The 25,086-nt window shown below is 34.6% G+C and overlaps 2 protein-coding genes and 1 pseudogene across 2 annotated transcripts; 2 read left to right on the forward strand and 1 right to left on the reverse strand.

Annotated features, from left to right (window-relative positions):
- Positions 1-2,689: 2,689 nt before the first annotated feature.
- LOC129956638 (piggyBac transposable element-derived protein 3-like) lies at positions 2,690-15,030 on the reverse strand (annotated as a pseudogene).
- On the forward strand, positions 12,313-19,665 carry LOC129956639 (uncharacterized). The gene is made up of 3 exons (XM_056068572.1): positions 12,313-15,853; positions 15,897-16,299; positions 16,358-19,665. The coding sequence occupies exons 1-3, from the start codon at positions 15,329-15,331 to the stop codon at positions 17,347-17,349; spliced, it is 1,920 nt and encodes a 639-aa protein (XP_055924547.1). The 5' UTR covers positions 12,313-15,328; the 3' UTR covers positions 17,350-19,665.
- Positions 19,666-23,038: 3,373 nt separating this feature from the next.
- Positions 23,039-24,979, forward strand: LOC129956643 (uncharacterized). The gene has a single exon (XM_056068573.1). The coding sequence runs from the start codon at positions 23,039-23,041 to the stop codon at positions 24,977-24,979; it is 1,941 nt and encodes a 646-aa protein (XP_055924548.1).
- Positions 24,980-25,086: the final 107 nt, after the last annotated feature.

Here is a 25,086-nt window from a genome sequence, read left to right on the forward strand (position 1 = left end):
ATGTTTTCTCGTAATTATTTCTTTCTTGTTTAAAAAAAATCTGTCTATTTATTACCGTACTGTACGATAACGGAAGCTATTGAGGTAGGAGATGAGGACCTTGTCTATTTATTACCGTACTATTGAGGCATTGAAGCTATTGAGGTATAAGATGAGGGCCTAAGTCCTCGTTAACATTACTCGCTCACACGTTCACAGAGAAGCGGGTTTGCAATGCATGTGGGCGCGTGAAATTTGGATTATCAGTTACCCACACACCCTGTTCATATGCTGTTTTCTACTCTCTTTAGTTTTCAGAAAGTGATCTCAGTTTCCAGAGGTATGGAAGTGTTCCATATCTGGAGAAAGACAGGAATTACTTTTTTTTTTTTTAATTCCTGTCAAAAAAAAACGGCTTTACGACATAATCCTCCTCATTTGTAAATTAATGCAACTTTGGTGTTGCAATGGTTCGCCAAGGTTCTGGAGGGTTCTAGGCTATCTCGCTTAATAATGGTCCTAGAGTTTAGGTGATGGAATTTTCCAGAACGATCTATTTTTCGCCAAGAATCTTGCCAAAAGGACTCCAAATCACTGGAAATGCCGTTTATACGTAAAATACGCCTACATTGCGCATTTTCGCCGCAGAATCTGACTATTTCAGATCTGTCTGAGATAGTTTAAGACGAATACAAATATTTACAAAGTTTTTAGCAATATTATAATCCATTATTATTATAATCGGTTATACTATATATAATTATATATTATTATCCGTTATAATTATATCTCAATCTGTTTTCTCTTGTTGAATGATTTTGGTATTGATTTGCTCATTTAGTATCTACTTGTACAAGTACACTGTTGATACCATTTGTATTAAAACTAATCCAATATAACAATGTTAGAAAATTTTGCTAATCTCAAAACTAATGACTTTTTTAAAAACTAAATGACTCAAAACTTTAACGAATTTTTAAAATAAATATATATATATATATAAATTCATAAGAAGCTAACAAGAAGGATTTCACATTATACTAATTAGAGAATGGAAAATAATACGCTTGAATAGAAACTATGAATAGGTTCAAATGTTGCTACATAAAAGGAAACAATTACAATTTCTTGCGTTAACTTTGTTTATTCTTGTAAATTTATATGTAAAATTCGAGTAGACTGGTGGGCAGTGGGGGTGTACTTAGAGGCCTTCAAGATGTAACTGTGTGTATGTGGTACTGAAATGAAAAGGATGTATAATTTTTTATTCTCTTTTCCTATATATTTATACGTGTTTTATATAATAAATGTGCTAACATAAAGAACCATGACCAGGATCTTAAGATCATAAATTTTATTACATGATGAAAAGTTTGATAAAAATTTGAGTCATTCACAAAAAATATGATTCACTCTTTAAGAAAAGATTGAACCACTTAAATGGCATGACAACGTGCAAATGACTGCTAAAGAAAGAAAACAATACATTAATGTATTTTTATAAAATTATAGAAATATTCAGAAAGATTGAAGATATTGCACTCACTTTTTCGACGGCCAATCGTTACTTGTTATAAAGTCGCTAGGATATCAAAAGCATCTTTTTTCACAATTAATTTTCCTTCTTGTTGCGTTAGAACGAATGTGCTATGAAATCTGGTCGTCGTGGTCTTCTGATGACCACTGTTAATTTTTTACTGCGTGTTTTTTTATTCTTACTTTGGAATGGATGTTTGTTAATGTTTCTCCTATCATTCGAATAAATTCAGCTTGAGGTATATCAATTTTTTCTTTTAAAATATATGCTTTTATTATGATTTAAGACAATTTGAATTTGTAAAAGAAATATTATGTATTTTAAAAGTTATATGTTTAACGAACGGCAATTTATCTTTTTGTCCATTATCGCCAGAGCTGGGATTGACGAGATGAACTGGTAGATGTAGTCACAAAGGGTGAAGAAGAAAGAAATACGAAAAAAATAAAAATAAAACCCGTTTTGGCAAACTTTTGTTTGTAAACTGTTTTTGGTTCTCAATAAAGGTGTCTGGATGTCTGTGCTGATGCAGGGGACTTGTGGCTGCTTGGGTGTGTCTTTCCCCGGTCGCTCTTCTTTGGCTTAATCTGATTCGGGTAGGCTATAGGGGTGAAATTTGAGGCCTTGTTGATGTAGCTGTTTGTCAATGATTCTGAAATGAAAAGGCTCTGTAACTTTTTATCCGTTTTTACTATATGTGTATATGTGCGTGTGTAATAAACATGTTGATTTAAAGAAACCAGACCAGGCTCTTAAGAACATGAATTTTATTGCATGAAAAATTCGATTTATTCACAAAAAGTATAATACACTCTTTTAGAAAAGATTGAACCACTTAAATAACATGACTACGTGCAAATGGCTGCGAAAGAAAGAAAAAATACATTAATGTATTTTTATAAAATTATTCACAAAAGAAGATATTGCACTCTCTCGTCGGCCAATCGTTACTTGTTCTAAAATTTTCCTGCTTGTTGAGTCAGAACGAGTGCGCTAATGAAATGCTGGCCCTCGTGTTCTTCTGACGACCGCTGCAAATTTTTTACAACATGTTTTTTTATTCTGACGTTTAGAGCTGGGACTGACGAGAGGAACTGCTAGAAGTATTCACAAAGGGTGAAGTGAAAAAAAAAGCTTTTGTGCAAACTTTTGTTTATAAGCTATTTTTGGTTCTCAATAAAGCTGTCTGGATCTCTCTGCTGATCCGGGGGACTTCTGGCTGTCTGGGTGTGTCTTTCCCCGGCCTCTCTTCTTTGACTTGCATCCGATTCGGGTAGGCTTTGGGGCTGTGACTGTGACATTTGAGGCCTTGTGGATGTAGTTATGCGTCTTTATGATCCTGAAATGAAAATGTTCTGTCACTTATTATTCGTTTTTACTATATATACTGGTGGACAAAATTAAGAGCTGGAAGACATTTTCCGAAATATCTCAAAAAATACTGAATATAAATAAATAAAACTTAGTATGGATATAGCTTATACCATGATAATAAAGTATGCAAAACAAAAATGAAAGTGCCATTCACTGGCAAGACCTATTGCCAATAAATCCAATGTAGTCTGAAGTTAAGGATAAAAGATGACAATAAAAGTGAGCCTTGTACAGTGTGTGTTGCTTCTAGTATGGTGTATGGTCACCCCTGACAGACAGACAGCATGCACAGCAAACAGACAGCACCGGGACCGGATGGAATTACTTATTCAATGCTGCAGCATTTATCTGACAGATCCCTCCAAAATCTTCTGTTCATGTATAACAGAATTTGGAAAGAGCATGTGTTTCCCGATAAATGGAAATTTGCAATAATAATCCCTGTACCAAAGCCAGGAAAAGATCCACAAGAGCCATCTAATTATAGACCAATAGCCCTGACCAGTTGCTTATGTAAGGTTTTTGAAAAAATGGTAAACGCACGCCTCGTTCACATACTGGAGGAAAATGAATTTATTTCCCCTTTTCAAAACGGTTTTCGGAAGAATCGTTCAACAATTGATAATATTTTGGCCTTGGAAACGGATATTCGAACGGCCTTTATAAAAAGGAATCATTTGGTATCAGTATTTTTTGATATAAATAATATCACGTTGTACAAAGAATATTGCCAAATGATTTTAGCGATATACAAATATATGCGGATGATAGTCCAAATGCAGCTCCATGGATGGAGGATAAATTACACTTTGAAGACCCTTTTAAACAATTTAGAAAATCAGACACTGATAGGTCGGTTTTTATTGCACTTTTTAAATATCATCGTGAATTTTATTGTTCTTATGAAACCATCTTTACGGATGGTTCTAAATCATCTGATCATGTGGGTTACGCTATGTTCATGGACATCGAATTATAAGTTGTAAACTTCATCCTTTTTCTACTATTTTTACCTCGGAATTAACTGCTATTTACTTAGCCCTCAAATATATTGATGAACAACAGATCCATAAGTCTGTTATTTACACGGATTCTCTGAGTGTTCTGCAGGCTCTAAACTCTTCATCTCTTAGTCATCCACTTCTACAGGAAGTGAAGAAGATATACCGACTTCTATGTTTAAAAAATATTAGAGTTTTGCTTTCCTGGATCCCTTCACACATGGGCATTTCTGGAAATGAAATCGCAGACACAGCAGCTAAGTCAGCGAGCGTAATCTTGCCCCAACGTCTTTCTTATAAAGATATGCGTACAGCGATTATTCGTTGGTGCTATCGCCAGTGGCAAAATGAATGGGACATGGAAACTAACAACAAGCTTCATTTTATTAAACCACAATTGGCCAACTGGTCTTCAAAACTAAGCAGACGCTATGATGTAATTTTATCCCGACTACGCATTGGTCACACTCGCTTGACACATAGATTTTTATTTTTTGCCGAGCCACCACCAGTATGTTTTAATTGTGGAGATATTTTAATAGAATGCGCAAGTTTTACTGATCTTCGTTGCAAGCATTTTAAGTCCAACAATTTTACCTTAGATTCTTTATTGGGTGAGACGCATCATCCAAACATTTTTTCGTACATTAAAGATGTTGATATCATCCATGAAATTTAACTTGTAGTTTTAATACCTTCTTACCTTAACTTTTGACTAGTTTTAACACTGTCAGTTACACTTTTTGTAACGATAAACTACTTTTTATCTTGCTGTGAAAATTTTAAACTGCTTCGGCGCAGCATATTCTATATTAGGATCTTGCGCCAGAAATCCAAATCCAAATCGTTACCTATGCTGATATCATAAGTGAATATGGATGACCCTTCCACTTTGGCCACTGTCCATTGATGTTCTTTCATCTTGTAGACAAAGTATATCTTCTCAACTAAATTTTGACCAACAAGATTTCCTTTCCTAATTAAGCTTACTCTGTGTGTTAATTTTCCTCTTTCAATACATATTTCTCTCCCCAGGAGTATGTAACAGCTTTCATATCAACACGAATTGCTTTATCTAATCATTTCATTATTGCCCCACGTTTTTATTCATACTTGAGCTGTTCTTTTGGCATTCATAATGCGTTGGAATAAGTTGCCATAGGTCTTACAGGCACCGTAGTAGACGCAATACGGTTCCAAAGGCGATGCTTGTTGAAGATAGACAAAAGAATATTCACGATCCTTCGTACCGTCGTGGAAAGATTTAAAATCTGAATTTTTCAGTATCTTGAAATAGATAATGTCTTTGACTTTTTCAATTTTTTTGTTTCATACTTTGTTTTACACAAAAAACTGTAAGAACTCTCAAAAAAGGGGAAACTGAAAATGTTACTTGAAATTTCGATCCCTCAGAAATGTAAATATAAATCTTTCGAAGCCTGGTGAATGGGCAGAAACACAGGGGGCCTCTGCTTTAGGATGGTTTGGTTTTGAAAGTCAGTAAATACTTGACTTTCATTAGTTGTCAACGATGTTTCATTCTAATTATGAGAAAATACCAGCAAATTGTCGTGTTGGATAAAAATTACTGTTTATAATTTTTTTTTCACTTTTTTAATAAATTTCTCTGACTTTCCTTGTATACATGAATCAAAATTGATTTGTAGCGTTCGTATTAGTATAAAAGAACTAATTTTAGAGAATAATTATAAACCCTAAGAACTTCCTAAGAAACACGTGAAAGTGTAGTTGAATTTTAATTCTGATTTTTTTTTTTTTTTAATCTTTTACTCTTATATTCTGTTATTGAAATTTATACTTTGTTTCCATGAATACAGCTAAGGTGCATTGATGCTAACCAATTTTCTTTTTTTGACCTTTACTTAATTTTGCATTACTACTTTTAAGTTTAGAATAATTATTTAAAAATATATTAATAAAAAATAGATAAAAGAAATATAGATATAAATTTTTGGCTGTGCTATTCATTTGTCCCTTGACTTGTGCAGGATATGAGTGTAATATTTAAATATCGAATTCTGCTTAAAATTATTTTTTTAAATGTTCATCGTATATTTTCTAAGAGGAGAAGACTTTTTTTATTGTCTGTTAAAGTAAATTAAAAAAAATTGTGAAGCTTGGTACAAAAATTTTAATGTCTTCTGGATATGTCATTTTTCCTTTATCAATATCAAGCAAATATTTTTTAGCAACTCAGTTTATTTCAAAAATTGATTATTTTTTCATTGATAATGATTTTATAGAACCATTCATTGCAAATTAGACTTTAACTTGTAAACCGCATATCCAGAAAGATAATTAAGCAAAAGAATCGAGATTTCTTCCGTAAAATTATAGATATCTACACCTTTAGTTTTGAATTCCGAAATTTAAAATGATGCTTCTTTTTCTGAAAAATATTGCACCAATTCTTACATATGAAAGGACACATATTCTTTTGAATGTAACTTTAACAAAGTATTAATTCACATTTTTTTTTTTTTCTGTAAATAAAACTTGTTCTACAGAAACCTAAAGTTTACTATGACACAGCTGGACTAGGAACTGTTGCATCTGCGCTTTAATGACCGATGTCCTTTTCCTTATAACTGTGAATTCAGAATGTTTGAACTGCAAATGGCCTTATATCAACCCATGTTACCAGTCCAGGGTCAGATGGGATCACATATATTATGCTCCGCCATCTGAATACAACTTCCCTTTCGAATCTACTAGTATTATTACTTAACAGAATATGACTTGCCGAAGTATCCTGACGCGAAGCTATTGTCATCCCAATCTTAAAACCTGATAAGAAACCATCAAATCATCTAAACTACAGACCAATTGTTCTGACTAGTTGCCGTTGTAAGATCTTTGAGCGCATGGTCAATAAACGTCTTGTATATGAACTGGAGAAACAAGGACGCATCTCCCCGTTGTAGAGACTAGCGGATCTTTCCAATAGTAGCTCCCAATGAGATTGGTTCAGTCTCTATTAAAACCATAGGTGGGGAAATAAGGAAAATGAATATTCCGAGCGAGGCATGAGAATCGGGTTTTCAAAATTTCTATTAAACACATTTTCATCAAAATGAAGTTGAATTCAGGGCAGGTAAATTTAAAGGAGATGTACGGAGTAAATGAAGTATAAAAATAAGTATGGGCCAAATTTTTTCTTAAGAGTGCAAGTATAATAATTTTAGTTACTATCTGTTTAAATTTAATTTTTACTCAATATTTATGTTTTAAAGTCCCATTTTAAGTATTAGTGCTAGCTATCTCAGTGAAGTCTCTGCACTGTCCACACAGACATACACATATGTATAATTATTTTGCATTCTTTCGCATATGAAGGGAAGAAAAAAAAATTATAATTAATTAATCTTGATTTTCATAGGTATTAATTTTAACACTTTGAGAACAGATTTATATGAAGAAAATTCTGTACATGGATTGCAATCTAATACTAATGAAATAATATTTAAGAAACAAGATTTCCAGTTCAAAGTTTTCGTTATTTTTTAAATTAACTACCGTGTCAGGTTTTTATGAAATTATATTACACTGCGTCTATTAATTATACTTGTAATTAATTGTCTATTAATTAGATACCTGAATAGCTCATTATATTACACAATTTAATCGGCTAACCGATTCTCATGTGAAAATGATAACAAATTGCACATGAAACTTAGAAAATCGGTTAGCCGATAAAATTGTGTATTATAATGAGCTATACAGATATCTAATAAGAATAATTAATCAAGGATCAGATTTTAAGATTATTAGTAAAATTATTCAGTATTATATGCTAGATAATGTTTAATTTTAGAATTTTTAATTCCTTCTGTATATAGTAATTCGAAAGTAATATGTATTAACACAGATACATCAGCTACATGAAATAAACCAAATCGAAATGTATTCATTGTGCCAAAAAAGAACATCAAAAGGGGGAAAAAATGCGCAATTATAGAATGTAAATGAAACATAAAATATCAAAAAAGTTTAAATTAAGGATTTAACACCAAAAAAATTATAAGCTACATGTTATGACACATTTTGAAATTTCACATTTACTCTGTATCAGCAGCTAGGATAATAATTACAATATAAAAGACATTAACATAAATTAAGAAGACATACGGAATAAGCTAAACGATACATACTATGTAAAAACAGGCAAATTTTTCAAAAGGAATAAGTAAAGTATAATACAAGTATTTCAAGCAAATAAAACTATACATATTATGCAAAAACATGAAATTTTTGTCAAAAGAAATATATGCAGTGAAATGCTTGTAGTTAAGTATATGAAATAAAAAATATATATTCTGCAAAAACAGTTTTTTTTCATAATATATAGTGTATAATACAAGTACTACAAGCATATGATTTGAACTAAACAATAATTTTATGCTGAATCTGGAGTATCAGCTTTTTTTTTAATTATATGATAATTGTGTGCGTAAGAGGAATGTATTATAAGTATAGATTTAATATGCAATAAAGTAACATTATAATTGAATTTCAATTTTTCTAATGACAGAAACTTTTTCTATATTATAAATTATATATTTTTACAGCTAATAAACACAAATGAACTTTTACCTATTTGTAGACTGAATTGAGATAACTAAATATTCAAATGAGAACTTGTTTGAAAAAAAAAAAAAAAGAATTGTTTTTATTACATGAGAAACTATTTTTAAAAATGCATTGCCGAAAAGACTATTTGCGTGTATATTTTTTTTTGTTGGTAAATTTTCTTTGAGGATCAATCACCTTATTAATAAGTGTATTTTTTCTTCATCAGATATAGATAGTAATGAAAGCTTAGAGAAATTGTTTGTAAGTAAATTTCTAAAATTTTAGTAAGTTCATCTGCACCATCTAAGTCTTCCAAAGCTTCCACTGCTAGTATTTGATTACTAATATTTTGTAATCTTAAAACTAATTATGCCTTTTGAGCACTGATGTCAGTTCTTGATTTTTTTTGCAATCGATTGACAATAGCAGACTTTTCAAATGATTGTAGCTCTTTATGCTCATTTACAGCAATGCCAAGTTCTCCTTCGTTAACATCATCTGCATTTCAGCAGATACTGGCATAATCAGTCTTAATGAAAATGTTAACTTTCCCCCCCCCAAAAAAAAATGAATGCGCTTGCATATAAAATGCCTGATTTTATAATAAATACAGGTGCAAGTTAATACATACATGCATATCCCACACAGTGTGAACACATTATATCACATTTACAATCTTCGTTACCTATGCTGATATCATAAGTGAATATGGATGACCCTTCCACTTTGGCCACTGTCCATTGCTGTTCTTTCATCTTGTAGACAAAGTATATCTTCTCAACTAAATTTTGACCAACAAGATTTCCTTTCCTAATTAAGCTTACTCTGTGTGTTAATTTTCTTCTTTCAATACATATTTCTCTCCCCAGGAGTTTCTCTGTAACAGCTTTCCTATCAACACGAATTGCTTTATCTAATCATTTCATTATTGCCCCACGTTTTTCTTCATACTTGAGCTGTTCTTTTGGCATTCATAATGCGTTGGAATAAGTTGTCATAGGTCTTACAGGCACCGTAGTAAACGCAATACGGTTCCAAAGGCGATGCTTGTTAAAGATAGACAAAAGACTATTCACGATCCTTCGTACCGTCGTGGAAAGATTTGAAATCTGAATTTTTCAGTATCTTGAAATAGATAATGTCTTTGACTTTTTCAATTTTTTTGTTTTATACTTTGTTTTACACAAAAAACTGTAAGAACTCTCAAAAAAGGGGAAACTGAAAATGTTACCTGAACTTTCGATCCCTCAGAAATGTAAATATTAATCTTTCGCAGCCTGGTGAATGGGCAGAAACACAGGGGGCCTCTGCTTTAGGATCGTTTGGTTTTGAAAGTCAGTAAATACTTGACTTTCATTAGTTGTCAACGATGTTTTATTCTAATATGAAAAAATACCAGCAAATTATCGTGTTGGATAAAAATTACTGTTTATATTTTTTTTTTCACTTTTATAATAAATTTCTCTGATTTTCCTTGTATACATGAATCAAAATTGATTTGTAGCGTTCGTATTAGTATAAAAGAACTAATTTTAGAGAATAATTATAAACCCTAAGAACTTCCTAAGAAACACGTGAAAGTGTGGTTGAATTTTACTTCTGATTTTTTTTTTTAAATCTTTTACTCTTATATTCTGTTATTGAAATTTATACTTTGTTTCCATGAATACAGCTAAGGTGCATTGATGCTAACCAATTTTCTTTTTTTGACCTTTACTTAATTTTGCATTACTACTTTTAAGTTTGGAATAATTATTTAAAAATATATTAATAAAAAATAGATAAAAGAAATATAGATATAAATTTTTGGCTGTGCTATTCATTTGTCCCTCTACTTTTGCAGTATATGAGTGTAATATTTAAATATCGAATTCTGCTTAAAATTATTTTTTTAAATGTTAATCGTATATTTTCTTTTTATTGTCTGTTAAAGTAAATTTAAAAAAAAATTGTGAAGCTTGGTACAAAAATTTTAATGTCTTCTGAATATGTAATTTTTCCTTTATCAATGTCAAGCAAATATTTTTTAGCAACACAGTTTATTTCAAAAATTGATTATTTTTTCATTGATAATGATTTTATAGAATCATTCATTGCAAATTAGAATTTAACTTGTAAACCGCATATCCAGAAAGATAATTATGCAAAAGAATCGAGATTTCTTCCGTAAAATTATAGATATCTACACCTTTAGTTTTGAATTCCGAAATTTAAAATGATGCTTCTTTTTCTGAAAAATCATGCACCAATTCTTACAAATGAAAGGATACATATTCTTTTGAATGTAATTTTAACAAAGTATTAATTCACAATTTTTTTTTCTGTAAATAAAACTTGTTCTACAGAAACTTAACCCTTTCGGGTCCTTTTTTTTTTTTGATTAAAGAAATATAGGCCTTTTTTTAAAGGCTTACATCAAGTTTTATAAAATTCGGACCAGCAGTTTTTAAATTAAGTTATGTACTATTAATAGGACAAGGAGCTTTAAGGGTACATTTTATCTTTTCCGTTTGTTCTATTATCAGTACAGTGGGCCTAAAAGGAGAAAACATTTTTATACGTATTTTTAAATGATATATGTTTTATTAATGCTTAAAAGAGAAAATCATAAATCAATCTGAAGTAATTTTACTAAAATGTTTTACAAGCTAAATTATTTACAATATTTATTTAGTATGAAATGTTTTAAAGCAATTTCTTTCACCATGGAAACACAAGTAAACTTTGCACTTTTCGCAAAAAGATGTGGTTTTATAGCTGCACCGTTCTAATTCACATCTTTGTTGTACCTTGCTTCTTTCAATCATATGACTAACATTTTCATATCGCACGTCTTCAACAGGGCGAATTTACGGTTTAAATTTTTTTGTGGTGCTAAGAGAGGCGAGTTACTTGGACGACCACGTTTATTCGATTTTGTAATTTGATCCTTTAAAGCTAAAGCTTCTGCAACTGATAGTGTAAAATCGAGTAAATCCATTTGCTGTTTTGCAGGAATGTCTAGTTTAGTTGCATCCTGTCTATATTCTAACCATGAATTTATAACACCCATCGAAAAATAATTAAATAAAAGATTAACAGTCCACTTTCTGCAGCGAATACTAATTCTGTACAAGGAGGCTAAAAAATCATGTTTGTCAACACCTCCCATACTTGAATTGTGAAGTGCAACTACTTTCGGTCGCTTAACTTCAATGTAGTTGCCATCTTTTTTGCTCCATCTTTTGACTATATCTTCTTCTTTTTAGCAACAAAATTTGACGTCATTTTAACCACTTTATTATCGTACCATGTTACAATGGCAATTTTGCCATTCGATGATACATGTGTGGTCATAGCCCCCCGACCTCTTTTTTTTAGCTCCTTTTCTGATTCTATGGAACATCCTTCAAGTCTATTTCGTCTAATCGTTCCTGCAGCAAAAATTCTTCTATCTAGTAGTTCTGACAGCAAAGGTATAGATGTGAAGAAATTATCAAAATACAGTTTATGACATGCTCCATATGGAATACGGTTGCATAATTGTAAAACTGTAGCTGCAGCAGAGCCAAACATTTGCTGCAAATTTCCATCAACAGATGTTTTAGCCCCCTGATATAAAATGGAATTATAAATTATTCAAGATTTCCCACAAAGGATAAAAATTTTGATACCTCAAGGATTTGGTTTTCCTTTCACATATTGTTTTATGGAAACCTCATCTTTGAATGGAACAATTGATTAATCAACGCAGAGATGTTCTTCTAACAATAGTTCATTGGACCGATTTTCAAAGCTTTGGATGAGAGGCCTGACTTTCCAAATGCGATCATCAGTATTATGATCTGCATTTACATCTACAATATGGATCATGTTTCTCAACATTTTGAAGCGGTTTTTATTAATGTCAATATCTTCAACTATTCTTATAGTAGTATTTGGTCTCCAAAACATATGCTGTCGGGGAAACGGTAAAATGCCCATCAGTATGTGAAGGGCTACACACTTCTTTATTTCTCCTTCGTTTGTTTTTATGGAATTGCCGTCGGTGGATATGCTATGCATATTAGTTTTTTCAGCTATTTCAGAAAAAATAAATGGGGGAAAATATTTCGAAAAATATTGGAATGGTGTTAGAAGATACAAGTCCTCAATGTCAGAATCAGGAGATTGAAATTGTGTATCTGGTGCATGAAAGTCTGCCTTTTTCCACTCAGTTTTTGATTTCTTTTTACTATGTAACTTACAAGAATCTTTCGGAAATTTACTGAAGACGGTCCAGGCACATTTAATTCATCTTCATAAAATTCACTAAATAATAATAAATAAATTGCAGTTTTTTTAAAATTTTTCCTACTCTACGGAATGCTTATCTATAGTGAATTATTCTTACCTATTATCTGAATCAGTATCGTCATAAATTGCAACATCATCAGCGTCCAGACCCCACTCATCATCCGAATCTTCAAAATCATCATCTGATACCTCTAGACTTTCAAGCAAAGCCAGAGCATCCTATGCTGATAAGTATTTTTTTCGTCTTCTATCTACAAAATAAAAAATAATAATTCCAATTGCAAATAACTAGGTAAATAATATATTCCCACAAATTATATACTAATCCAATAACAAGTCATCAAAAAATAGATATAGCTAGTGTACGTATAATACATTTAAACAGGGGTGTCATTTCAGATTTTTTCAGAAGGGGGCAAATACTTGGCCAGGGGGGGGGCAAAGTAATCGTAAAAGTGCATAAAATTGACCCCCCAAAAATGGGATAAATAAGCAAATTTTCCTAAATTTCAAAATCCAAGAAAGGTTAAATGCCCCCAAATGACACCTCTGCACTAAAATAATAGAATTATACTAAATTAATTATTACAACCAATTTTTCGTAACACGTGCTTTGTTAATAAATACTTCCTTCAAGAACCAGCGTCCTACTGTTAGAACGCATATTCAGATATCACTAAATCTCATATTATATTCATTTTTCTTAATAAAAGCTGCATTAAACATTAACTAAAGTAACACTCTTCAAAACAATATATTCAAAAATTATTTAAAATTATTTTTATTATCAATAAAATGAGTAAACAAAAGGTACGTACCATTAACAGACTCATTCTTCTTCGCATCCATCTTGAATATCCTCTGTCAGTCAAGTAGCGCCCTCTTTTGAAGGAAAAATTAAATAGAAGTCCTTTTAATAGAACACGGGGTTTTCACGGATCATTTTATAAAAATTTTTGAGTAGGGTCACTGCAAATGTGCTATACTATTACTAGGACGCCAGATCCGAAAGGGGTAGATATCTACATCTTTTGTTTCGAATTCCGAAATTTGAAATCATGCTTCTTTTTCTGAAAAATCACGCACCAATTCTTACAAATGAAAGGATATATATTCTTTTGAATGCAGTTTTAACAAAGTATTAATTCACAATTTTTAAAGTTTACTATGACACAGCTGGACGGAACGGTTGCATCTGCGCTTTAATGACCGATGTCCTCTTCCTTATAACTGTGAATTCAGAATGTTTGAACTGCAAATGGCTTTATATCACCCCATGTTACCAGTCCAGGGCTAGATGGGATCACATATATTATGCTCTGCCATCTGAATACAACTTCCCTTTCGAATCTGCTAGTATTATTATTTAATAAAATATGACTTGACCGGAAGTATCCTTCACAATGACGCGAAGCTATTGTCATCCCAATCTTAAAACCTGATAAGAAACCAACAAATCCTCTAAACTACAGACCAATTGCTCTGACTAGTTGCCTTTGTAAGATGTTTGAGCGCATGGTCAATAAACATCTTGTATATGAACTGGAGAAACAAGGATGCATCTCCCCGTTGTAGAGACTAGCGAATCTTTCCAATAGTGCCTCCCTATGAGATTGGTTCAGTCTATTAAAACCATAGGTGGGGAAATAAGGAAAATGGAGATTACGCGCGAGGCATGAGCTAGAGTTTTCAACTTATAGAGATGAGAATCGGGTTTTCAAAATTTCTATTAAACACATTTTCATCGAAATGAAGGATAAAAATAAGTATGGGCCAAATTTATTTCCTAAGAGTGCAAGTATAATAATTTTAGTTACTATCTGTTTAAATTTAATTTTTACTCAATATTTATGTTTTAAAGTCCCATTTTAAGTCTTAGTGCTAACTATCTCAGTGAAGTCTCTGCACTACACACACATATATATTGTAGCGAAAATTTCTCCTTCAGACCAAGCGCCGATGGCTCAGTCGGCTAAACGACGCATCTCATAGCAGAGCGGAAGGTTGCGGGTTCGAATATAAGCGAGACGAACTGTCAAAAATTGATTTTTAATTTCAATTTGCTTTATGTCAAACTTATGTTAATTATGCAAATTTGTTATTTATTCTAATATGTTATTTATGTAAATTCCTAATTTTCTGCGGGCCTTCAAATTCTAGAAGGTTCTCCAACTGTATATAAATAGTTTCCCAATCGGTTAGATTGGTATTAAACTCTTCAGTTGATCTTGAGTGTGTTCATTTCTATTGGACTTACTACATTCACCTCATCTACGTGACAGTTTGGTGGAGGCGCCGTGTAAGACAACGGAAGAGTTAAGCCAAAGCCGACGTATTCAAGGACTCAATCCTGAATTTGGTCTCCTACCGGATCCGACTAGACAATTAAGGAAAATGGTTGAAGGAGAAGCCGATCAGAAATTTTCAGCTGGTGCCAGTTCTGCTCCGAGTAACATTGCATCAGTTCCCCAGAAGCCCTTGTATTTTCTCTGGAGACAACCAGGAAGACGCTAACCAGTGGCTCAAGGATTTTGATAGAATAGCGAACTACAATCACTGGGATGACCAAATGTGCTTAGCGAACGTCATCTTTTACCTCGCCGGAACATCCCGACAATGGTTCGATAACAATGAAGACACTTTCACTGACTGGACTGTTTTTCGGAATTCGCTGAAAAACACATTTTGTCGTGCGGCTGATAGAAAGCGCGAGGCTGAAAGCCTGCTACTCACCCGTGCGCAGCGAATTGGCGAGTCATCTGAATCTTACATTCAAGATGTTCTTTCTCTTTGCCGGAATGTTAACCCCTCTATGGCTGAAGACGAGAAAGTGGCCCATCTCATGAAGGGCATTGCAGAGGACTTGTACCAGATTTTATCGTCTCAAGAATATGAAACTACGGACGCTTTCGTAAAACGATGCCGTCACATAGAGATCCTTCGCCGAAGACGCATCGTTCGACCACGATTTCAGAGACTACCTAATGTCTCTGCGGTGTCGACCGAAACGGATGCCGATTATCTCCGATCATTGGTACGCACCATCGTCAGGGAGGAGCTTCAAAAGATCATGCCGGAAGTACAGGACTACAGACAATGAAACTGAGAAACCACGTGATATTGCATCTGTGATCCAGGAAGAGGTTATGGAGGCTCTCGCACCAATTACAGGTGCAAGGAGAGACAAGACGACTCCCCAACGTTCGGTTCCAACCAGGCCACAGGCAAGGCGTGAAATCACCAACAGACCCACTCCTCAACGTAGAACAGACTTATGGAGAACTGATAATAATGTACCCCTTTGCTATCACTACGGACGCCCAAGGCATGTGCTAAGATACTGCCAGGAGAGACGTCGAATATTTGAAAACGCACGAGCCACTAGAACCATTAACCCTCGACGAGATGTGTATGCTGATTCCCTCGCTAGCTTCGACGACGACTACGCACAGCCTAATTCTTCCAGAATAAGAAGCATTTCACCTTATCCACGACGTTCCCTCAACCGCCGAGAGTCGCATTCACCAGCACGCCGTTCCAGTCTTTCTCCGCGCCAACTCGCTGAGGAAAACTAACTCGGGCGACCTGTACAGGAGGTAAGGCCGCAGTGGAAGAAAATCCTCCGACGTACACCACAGCGAAGTTAAAAGAGAACACCACCTATATCGCGGAAATGGACAATGTGTAAAAGCCCTCTTTGATTCTGGTTCCAATTATTTCGTCATATCTGAAGAATTACGCCGACAATTGAATGCCCCTATGTTTATTGAGAATGGACCTATACTGAAAACTGCTTGTGGTAAAACTGTAGCCGCCTCTGGACGCTGTGTATTAAAAATGGACTTGAACGGGACCGTGAAGCCGTTTGAATTTCTCGTCTTTCCTCAGTGTAGCCATCAAATGATACTTGGCTGGGACTTTTTCCGTGCCTCCGATGCCGTTATTGATTGTGGAAACAAAGAGCTCCAACTTGCCGAAATCCTTCCGTACAACTCGGGTTCAAAGGAATCGGATTGCTCTTTGATTGCCGCATCGGATTACTTAATTGAATCTAACTCAACAAGACAAATATGTGCTTTGAATTCGCAAGTGCAGGAAGCAGATGGAGCTATGCTTGTTCGTAGTACAATTCTGAGGTACGAAAAGGAGTTATCTATACCAGCCTTGGTTGTCGACATTGAGAATGGCTATTGTAAGGTGTGGATAACAAACTGTTCCCGACAAACTGAATTGATTCCGAAAGGGATGAATATAGGGTGCTTAACGACAATAGCTAATGACGCAATCTGCTCCTTGAGTGATAAAGAGCGAGAACGTTCACAGGGACACAAATCCAGAAAAAGAGCAACACGAGAAAAGTTAAGAGAAATTCTCGATTCTGATCTAACAAATACTGAAAAAGAAGAGCTATTGAGTCTACTAGAAGAATTTAGTGACATTTTTCACTTTAAGGGGACATTGAGAAAATCTGGATGCAGTTCCGTGAGACATAAGATCGATACAGGTGACAACACACCAATCAAGCAAAGACGTACCGTGTATCAGCCATTGAAAAACGCGCGATTGCCGAGGAGGTGCAGCGGATGCTGAAAGACGTGATACAGCCGTCAAACAGCCCATGGTTATCTCCAGTCGTCCTTGTGAAGAAGAAAAATGGTGAATGGCGATTTTGTGTCGATTATAGAAGATTGAACAAGACAACCAAAAAGGATGTATATCCATTACCTCGCATCGATGACGCCTTGAACTGTCTAGCCGGTGCAAAGATTTTCTCTATGATGGATCTGAAGTCAGGCTATTGGCAAATAGAGGTTGACGACAAAGATAGAGAAAAGACAGCCTTCGTGACATCAGATGGTCTTTATGAATTTAAAGTCGTGCCATTTGGGCTATGCAACGCCCCTGCTACTTTCGAACGGATGATGGACACGGTACTAAGGGGCCTAAAGTGGAATATTTGTCTTTGCTATCTAGACGATATCATCGTGTACGCACCGAATTTCCAAGAACATCAAATGCGCTTGAGGAAAGTTCTGAAGTGTATCCAGGGAGCGGGACTGACGCTAAATTCGAAGAAATGTTCATTTGGCAAAAAGAAGCTAACGATACTGGGGCACCTAGTTGAGCAAGATGGAATCTATCCGGATTCACAGAAAATCGTAGCCGTAGAAAAGTTCCCGACCCCAGAAAATATCGCCGATGTCCGAAGTTTTCTAGGCCTATGCTCATACTATCGACGATTCATCAAAAATTTCGCTGATATCGCAAAACCCCTGCAAAAGAGCAACGAAAGGATAAACAATTGAAGACCATCATAGCAATCCTCAAGAGAGGTGAAGCGTACCAAAGTTATCAAATGAGAAGTGGTATACTGTATAAAAGAAACTATGATCCGATGGGACAGCAATGGCTTTTGGTGGTACCAAAGCAGCTTCGTAGCGATGTACTAAGCCTTCACGATGCTCCTACCGCCGGTCATCTCGCTTTTGCCAAAACAGATGACAGAATAAAAAGGAAATACTTTTGGCCAGGGTTGTATGGGAGCATACATAGATATGTATCACACTGTCGAGAATGCCAAAGACGAAAATCACCACCACAATTGCCACCGGGGCAGCTCCATCCAATAAAACCCCCTGACATACCGTTTGTCAAAATTGGAATAGATTTACTTGGACGCTTTCCAGTTACCCAAAATGAGAATAAGTAGATTATTGTTTGCACGGATTACCTAACCAGATTCACAGTTACAAAGGCAGTTCCAACCGCTGAGGCCGCCGAAATTGCTAAATTCATAGTTGAAGAAATTGTACTGAAGCACGGGGCTCCCAAGGAAATGATAAGTGATCGAGGACGTAACTTTTTAGCCAACATTGTTGAAGACATCAATCAGTTATGCCAGACGTCACATCTTCTGACAACCGTCTACCATCCACAGACCAATGGGTTGACAGAAAGATTCAACAGGACATTGGCAGACATGCTATCTATGTACGTAGACGTTGAACAAAGAAATTGGGATACCATTTAGCCCTTTGTGACTTTTGCCTACAATTCAGCAAAACAAGACACCACGGGATTTAGTCCATTCTTTCTTGTTCACGGTAGAGAAATCCAGACTCCTCTTGACGCAATTTTCCCGTCTAACGCCGAAACTTCCGACGACAGTTATGTTCACCATCTGATTACCAAGGCTGAAGAAGCTAGGCAGCTAGCAAAACTCCACATCCGCGAAGCACAAGTTACATTAAGCGCCGATATGATGAGAGACATCGGCCTGTCAGCTACAATATCGGGGATTTAGTATGGGTGTTCACCCCGGTACGAAAGGTGGGATTATCCGACAAGCTCTTAAGGCGCTACTTCGGACCTTATCGAGTAACACGACGACTATCTGACGTGACGTATGAAGTAGAAAGTATGGAACGAAATAGAGGGCGTCGGAGTTCAAAAGACATCGTCCATGTACTACGACTAAAACCCTATCTTGATCCAAGAAGACAATTTGTTGATGGAGGGATGCCTTATATTTCCATTAGACCTGTTACGAGGAGCCACACCAGATTGCAGCCGGACGCTGCTTCCTCCGAAGGAGGGGGAAATGTAGCGAAAATTGCTCCTTCCGACCAAGCTGATGGCTCAGTCGGCTGAACGACGCATCTCATAGCGGAGCGGAAGGTTGCGGGTTCGAATATAAGCGAGACGAACTGTCAAAAATTGATTGTTAATTTCAATTTCCTTTATATCAAACTTATGTTAGTTATGCAAATTTATGTTAATTATTCTAATATGTTATTTATGTAAATTCCTAATTTTCTGCGGGCCTTCAAATTCTAGAAGGTTCTTCAACTGTATATTAGTTTCCCAATCGGTTAGATTCGTATTAAACTCTTCAGTTGATCTTGAGTGTGTTCATTTCTATTGGACTTACTACATTCACCTCATCTACGTGACAATATAATTATTTTGTACTCTTTCGCATATGAAGTGAAGAAAAAAATTTTATACTTAATTAATCTTGATTTTCATAGGTATTAATTTTAACTCTTTGAGAACAGATTTAAATAAAGAAAATTCTGTACATGGATTGCAATCTAATGCTAATGAAATAATATGTAAGAAACAAGCCTTCCTGTTCAAGGCTTTTCGTTATTTTTAAAATAAATTACCGTGTTAGGTTTTTATAAAATTATATTACACTGCCTCTATTAATTATACTTGTAAGTAATGTCTATTAATTAGAAACCTGAATAGCTCATTATATTACACAATTTAATCGGCTAACCGATTCTAATGTGAAAATGATAACAAATTGCACATGAAACTTAGAAAATCGGTTAGCCGATAAAATTGTGTATTATAATGAGCTATACAGATATCTAATAAGAATAATTAATCAAGGATCAGATTTTAAGATTATTAGTAAAATTATTCAGTATTATATGCTAGATAATGTTTAATTTTAGAATTTTTAATTCCTTCTGTACATAGTAATTCGATAGTAATATGTATTAACACAGATACATCAGCTACATGAAATAAACCAAATCGAAATGTATTTATTGTGCCAAAAAAGAACATCAAAAGAGGGAAAAAATGCGCAATTATAGAATGTAAATGAAACATAAAATATCAAAAAAGTTTAAATTAAGGATTTAACACCAAAAAAATTATAAGTTACATGTTATGACACATTTTAAAATTTCTCATTTACTCTGTATCAGCAGCTAGGATAATAATTACAATATAAAAGACATTAACATAAATTTATGAGACATATGGAATAAGCTAAACGATACATATTATGCAAAAACAGGGAAATTTATCAAAAGAAATAAGTAAAGTATAATACAAGTATTTCAAGCAAATAAAACTATACATATTATGCAAAAACATGAAATTTTTGTCAAAAGAAATATATACAGTGAAATGCTTGTAGTTAAGTATATTGTTGGATACCAGGCCTTAACTGTAACCAGTTTTAACTGTGAAGAACTTTCCCTTCTCACCACCAGGGGTTTGTTGACTTCCTCTCGATTTGGCGGCAACCAACGAACGCGTTTTTTACTCTTTTAACTTCTAAATATATTCTTAATCATGTAACATATAATCAAGTAACTATTAAAATAATATTCTTAAAGAGAAGTTCCCCATGTTAATGAGTCATACAGTCACTGAACCTGCCACTAATTAGATATTTGAGATTTTCAGCTGCAGATGGAGACAACAACACCAGTATGTAACCAAAAAGAGATTCCAACCAACAAAACAAAGGTAAGCGCATTTACTTGCCTTTAATTTAGAGATAGTTCGTGTTGTAATATTATTTGGCATCCCTGCCAGGATAATTGGTGTGGTTTATTCCAATTTAGAGCTGAAAAATATATATTAGAATTTTGAACTGATTTATTATTATTATTGAATTTATATATGATTGAATGTTACTGAATATAAATTTCGAACTGTTCAATTCTAAAAATGGATGATAAAAGTGGCAGGTTAAGAAAGAAACGGGGAGTATTGAGAACATCTGTTACCAAAATTTGTAAAACTATTGAAACAGAACTAACGAAAACAGATGTAAATGTCGATATGTTAGAAGAAATGTTAGAGCAGCTTGCGGTTGAGTCAAGTGAATTAAAGAATCTAGATTCACAAATTAAAGAATTCGTTTCCGAGGACAAATTAGAAAAAGAAGTATCGGAATACACCCAAAAAATTATAACTTGGAAATTTAGAGCGACCAAAAAAATTCGCGAACGAACAATAAATGTTGATTCTTTGAATGTTCCAAGTTCCTGTAATAAAGAATCATCGAACATTAAATTGCCAAAACTTGCGATATCTAAATTCTACGGGCAATCAAGTTCATGGCCTTCATTTTGGAGCTCCTTTGAATCAGCCATACATGAAAATGATTCATAAAGTGAAGTCAGTAAATTTAATTACTTAAAAGCACACCTAGGTGGTTCTGCCCTTAGTACCATAGAAGGATTTGCGTTAACACCAGAAAATTACGAAATCGCCATAAAATTGCTTAAAGAACGCTTCGGAAGATCAGATGTTCTCATTAATACCCATTTGAATAATTTACTGCGTATCTGCCCATTAAAGACCTCAGATGATATTGTATCATTCAGAAAAATGTTTGATAATATACAGACGGAACTCCGATCTCTTGAATCTCTTAATGTTTTGAAAGAAACCTACGAAAACTTACTTTGCCCAATCCTGTTAAAATGCCTTCCCCCCGATCTCGTTTTAGAATATAATAAAAACATGAAATCGGATAAATATGAAATAGATGAATTGCTCGACTTCCTGTCTCTTCAGCTGAAAGCAAAAGAACGATCTTTAATGTATGCTTCTCCTGTGAGTTCGAAAAAAGAAAAGTATTCATTTCACCCGTTGCGTTATGACTCATCGAGCGGAAAAATAAATAATCCTAGATGTTCCACTGCAAAGAGATTTAGCAGTTCAGAATTGATTAGTTCTGAAGTAAAAATAAAAACACCAGAATACTTATTCTGCAATAAATTTCATGATGTTGTTGATTGTGAATACGTACGTACTTTAAGTTTGGAAAAACGGAAACGTATACTGTCTAAAAAAGCTGCGTGTTTTATTTGTGCAAAGCAATTTCATGTTGCTAAATTTTGTAGGTCAAAAATAGTTTGTACTCTCTGTGGTAAAAAACATTTATCCATATTATGCAATCAAGATAATTCTGTTCCGAAAAATAATACCCATTTTAATGAAAGTAAGGATGAGAATAATCTTTTAAATGAAAATTTCGCGTTGGCGAATAATTTATGTTCCAGGGAGGTTTATCTGCAGACTTTAATTGTTAGCGTCGAAAATAATGATTTAAAACACTATGTTAGATCGATCATTGACCTCGGGAGCCAGAGGTCGTATGTCAGCAAATACGTAGCGGATGTAATGAAATTGTAGTGTCTTGGGGAACAAACGGTGACTCATGGACTTTTCGGAGGACTGAAAAGGCGGGAAAACCACAAGATGTATTCCATTAAATTGCGTAATACAGAAAATAATTTCTGTTGTAATGTAGAAGTAATGGATCAGAATAAAATTTGCACTTATCTTCCCAAATTAGATTCTAAAAACCACGAAGAAGTAAAACAATTGGATATATTTGTTAGTGATATTTGCTTAGATGAAAATCTTTGTATAAAAACGATCCCAAGGAGATTCACATATTATTAGGGGCAGATTATTTACAGGAGAAATTAAAAAACTTTCGCCTGATCTAATTGCGATGAACACCAAGTTAGGGTGGACAGTTATTGGAAGATCAGGAATTAATAAAAATGATAGTTCCAGCACGCTAATGTCGCTACTTGTCAACGACATAAATATATCCGATCTTTGGAGGCTTGATACATTGAATATCAATGACCCTGCGGAAACTCAAAGTAGAAAAGAACTAGAAGAAGCGGCTAAGGAACATTTTGAACGCAGTGTAACACGAGATAACGAGGGGCGCTACATTGTCAGTCTACCGTGGATACATGATCATCCACCTCTTCCTGATGGCAGAAAGATAGCTGAACGAAGACTTAACAGTTGTATTAAAGCCTTAGAACGTGCCGAAAAGCTGGCCGATTATGATGATGTTTTTCAGGATTGGCAGAATGAGGGTATTATTGAAGAAGTTGATCCTATGCAAGAAATCAAAGAAGGACAGCATTTCTTACCTCACCATCCTGTCTTCAAGGAGAATTCGACGACCAAAGTTCGACCCGTTTTTGATGGTTCAGCTAAAGAAAAGAATACACCTTCTATTAATGACTGCCTCGAAAAGGGACCAAATCTTGTAGAACTCATTCCATCTCTCATAAATCGCTTTCGTGTTGAAAAATATGGAGTGATATCTGACATCAAGAAGGCCTTTCTGCAAATTGGATTACAAGAACGAGATAGACCATATCTCAGATTTTTATGGAAGGATAGAAGAAAAGACGGAAATATCAAGATCCTGCAGCACAAAAGAGTTGTGTTCGGAATCTCCTCCAGTCCTTTCCTTCTAGGAGCTACATTAGAACTTCATTTAAAAAACGCCCCAGATCATCTCAAGGAAACAGCCCAGCAACTTATGAAGTCCTTCTACGTTGATAATTGTGTTTTCAGCGTCAACAGAAAAGAAGAACTCGCTAGATTTATTTCGGAATCACAAGCACTATTATCTACTGCCAAGTTTGAACTTCGAGGGTGGGAGCATTCTCCTACTGAAGACAAAACTGAAGAAAGGCAAGAAGACCGAAAGGTTCCAGTTCTTGGGCTTCTGTGGAATTTACCAAAGGACACTATATCTCTAGATTTGAAAAGTTTGATGAAAGAAGATAAAGGACCTATTACAAAAAGAAAAATCCTGTCAACCGTTCATCGAATCTTTGATCCGATAGGATTTTCTTGTCCAGTGACTCTAGAGCCCAAATCTTTGTTGCAGGAATGCTGGAAATTGGGGCTGTCCTGGGATGCTGAACTCCCTCTGCTGATAACTGAAAGATTCGAACGCTGGAAGATGAAGTTACCGAAATTGAATGATCTTGAAATACCAAGATGTGTACGTGAGGACTTTGCAGAAGATTCCAGATTTTCCATCCATGTTTTTTGTGACACAAGTCAGAGTGCCTACGCTATATGTATCTTCTTGAGAGCTGAATCTGCTGATAGCACGTCGTGCCAGTTGATACAAGCTAGAAATAGAGTTGCTCCTTTGAAAAAGATCTCTATTCCACGGCTAGAACTTTTGTCCTGCACTATTGGAGCTAGATTGGCAAAAGCAACCATATCCGAACTTGGACTTGAGAACATACCAATCTTCTACTGGTCTGACTCTATGAATGCTTTATATTGGATCAAAAGAAATGAGAATTGGGCCACGTTCGTTTACAACAGGGTACTGGAAATCCGTAAACTCACTAATCCTGAAGACTGGAGGCATATAAGTGGAACATTAAACCCAGCTGACCTTCCATCGCGAGGTTCCAATGCAGAGGAACTTGTGAAATCTCTTTGGTGGAAGGGTCCAAATTGGCTGAGAATGCCTATAGAAGATTGGCCTGTTTCGGAAACTATGCCAAATTTCGACGTTGTAAACTCCGAAAAAAGAAAATCTATTGTGTCTGTCACTAACACCACGACAGAGCAATTAGAGTACTTTTCTAAGGTATCTTCTTTCCGAAAAATGACCTGAATCACGGCTTGGATTTTTCGTTTTTATAAAAATGCTAAAACCCAGAAAAAGGAAAGAAAATTCGGTACCCTAGATTTTGAAGAAGTAGAGGCTGCAGAAAAGTACAT

Source organism: Argiope bruennichi, chromosome 11, assembly GCF_947563725.1.
Source record: "Argiope bruennichi chromosome 11, qqArgBrue1.1, whole genome shotgun sequence".
NCBI classification, from domain to species: domain Eukaryota; kingdom Metazoa; phylum Arthropoda; class Arachnida; order Araneae; family Araneidae; genus Argiope; species Argiope bruennichi.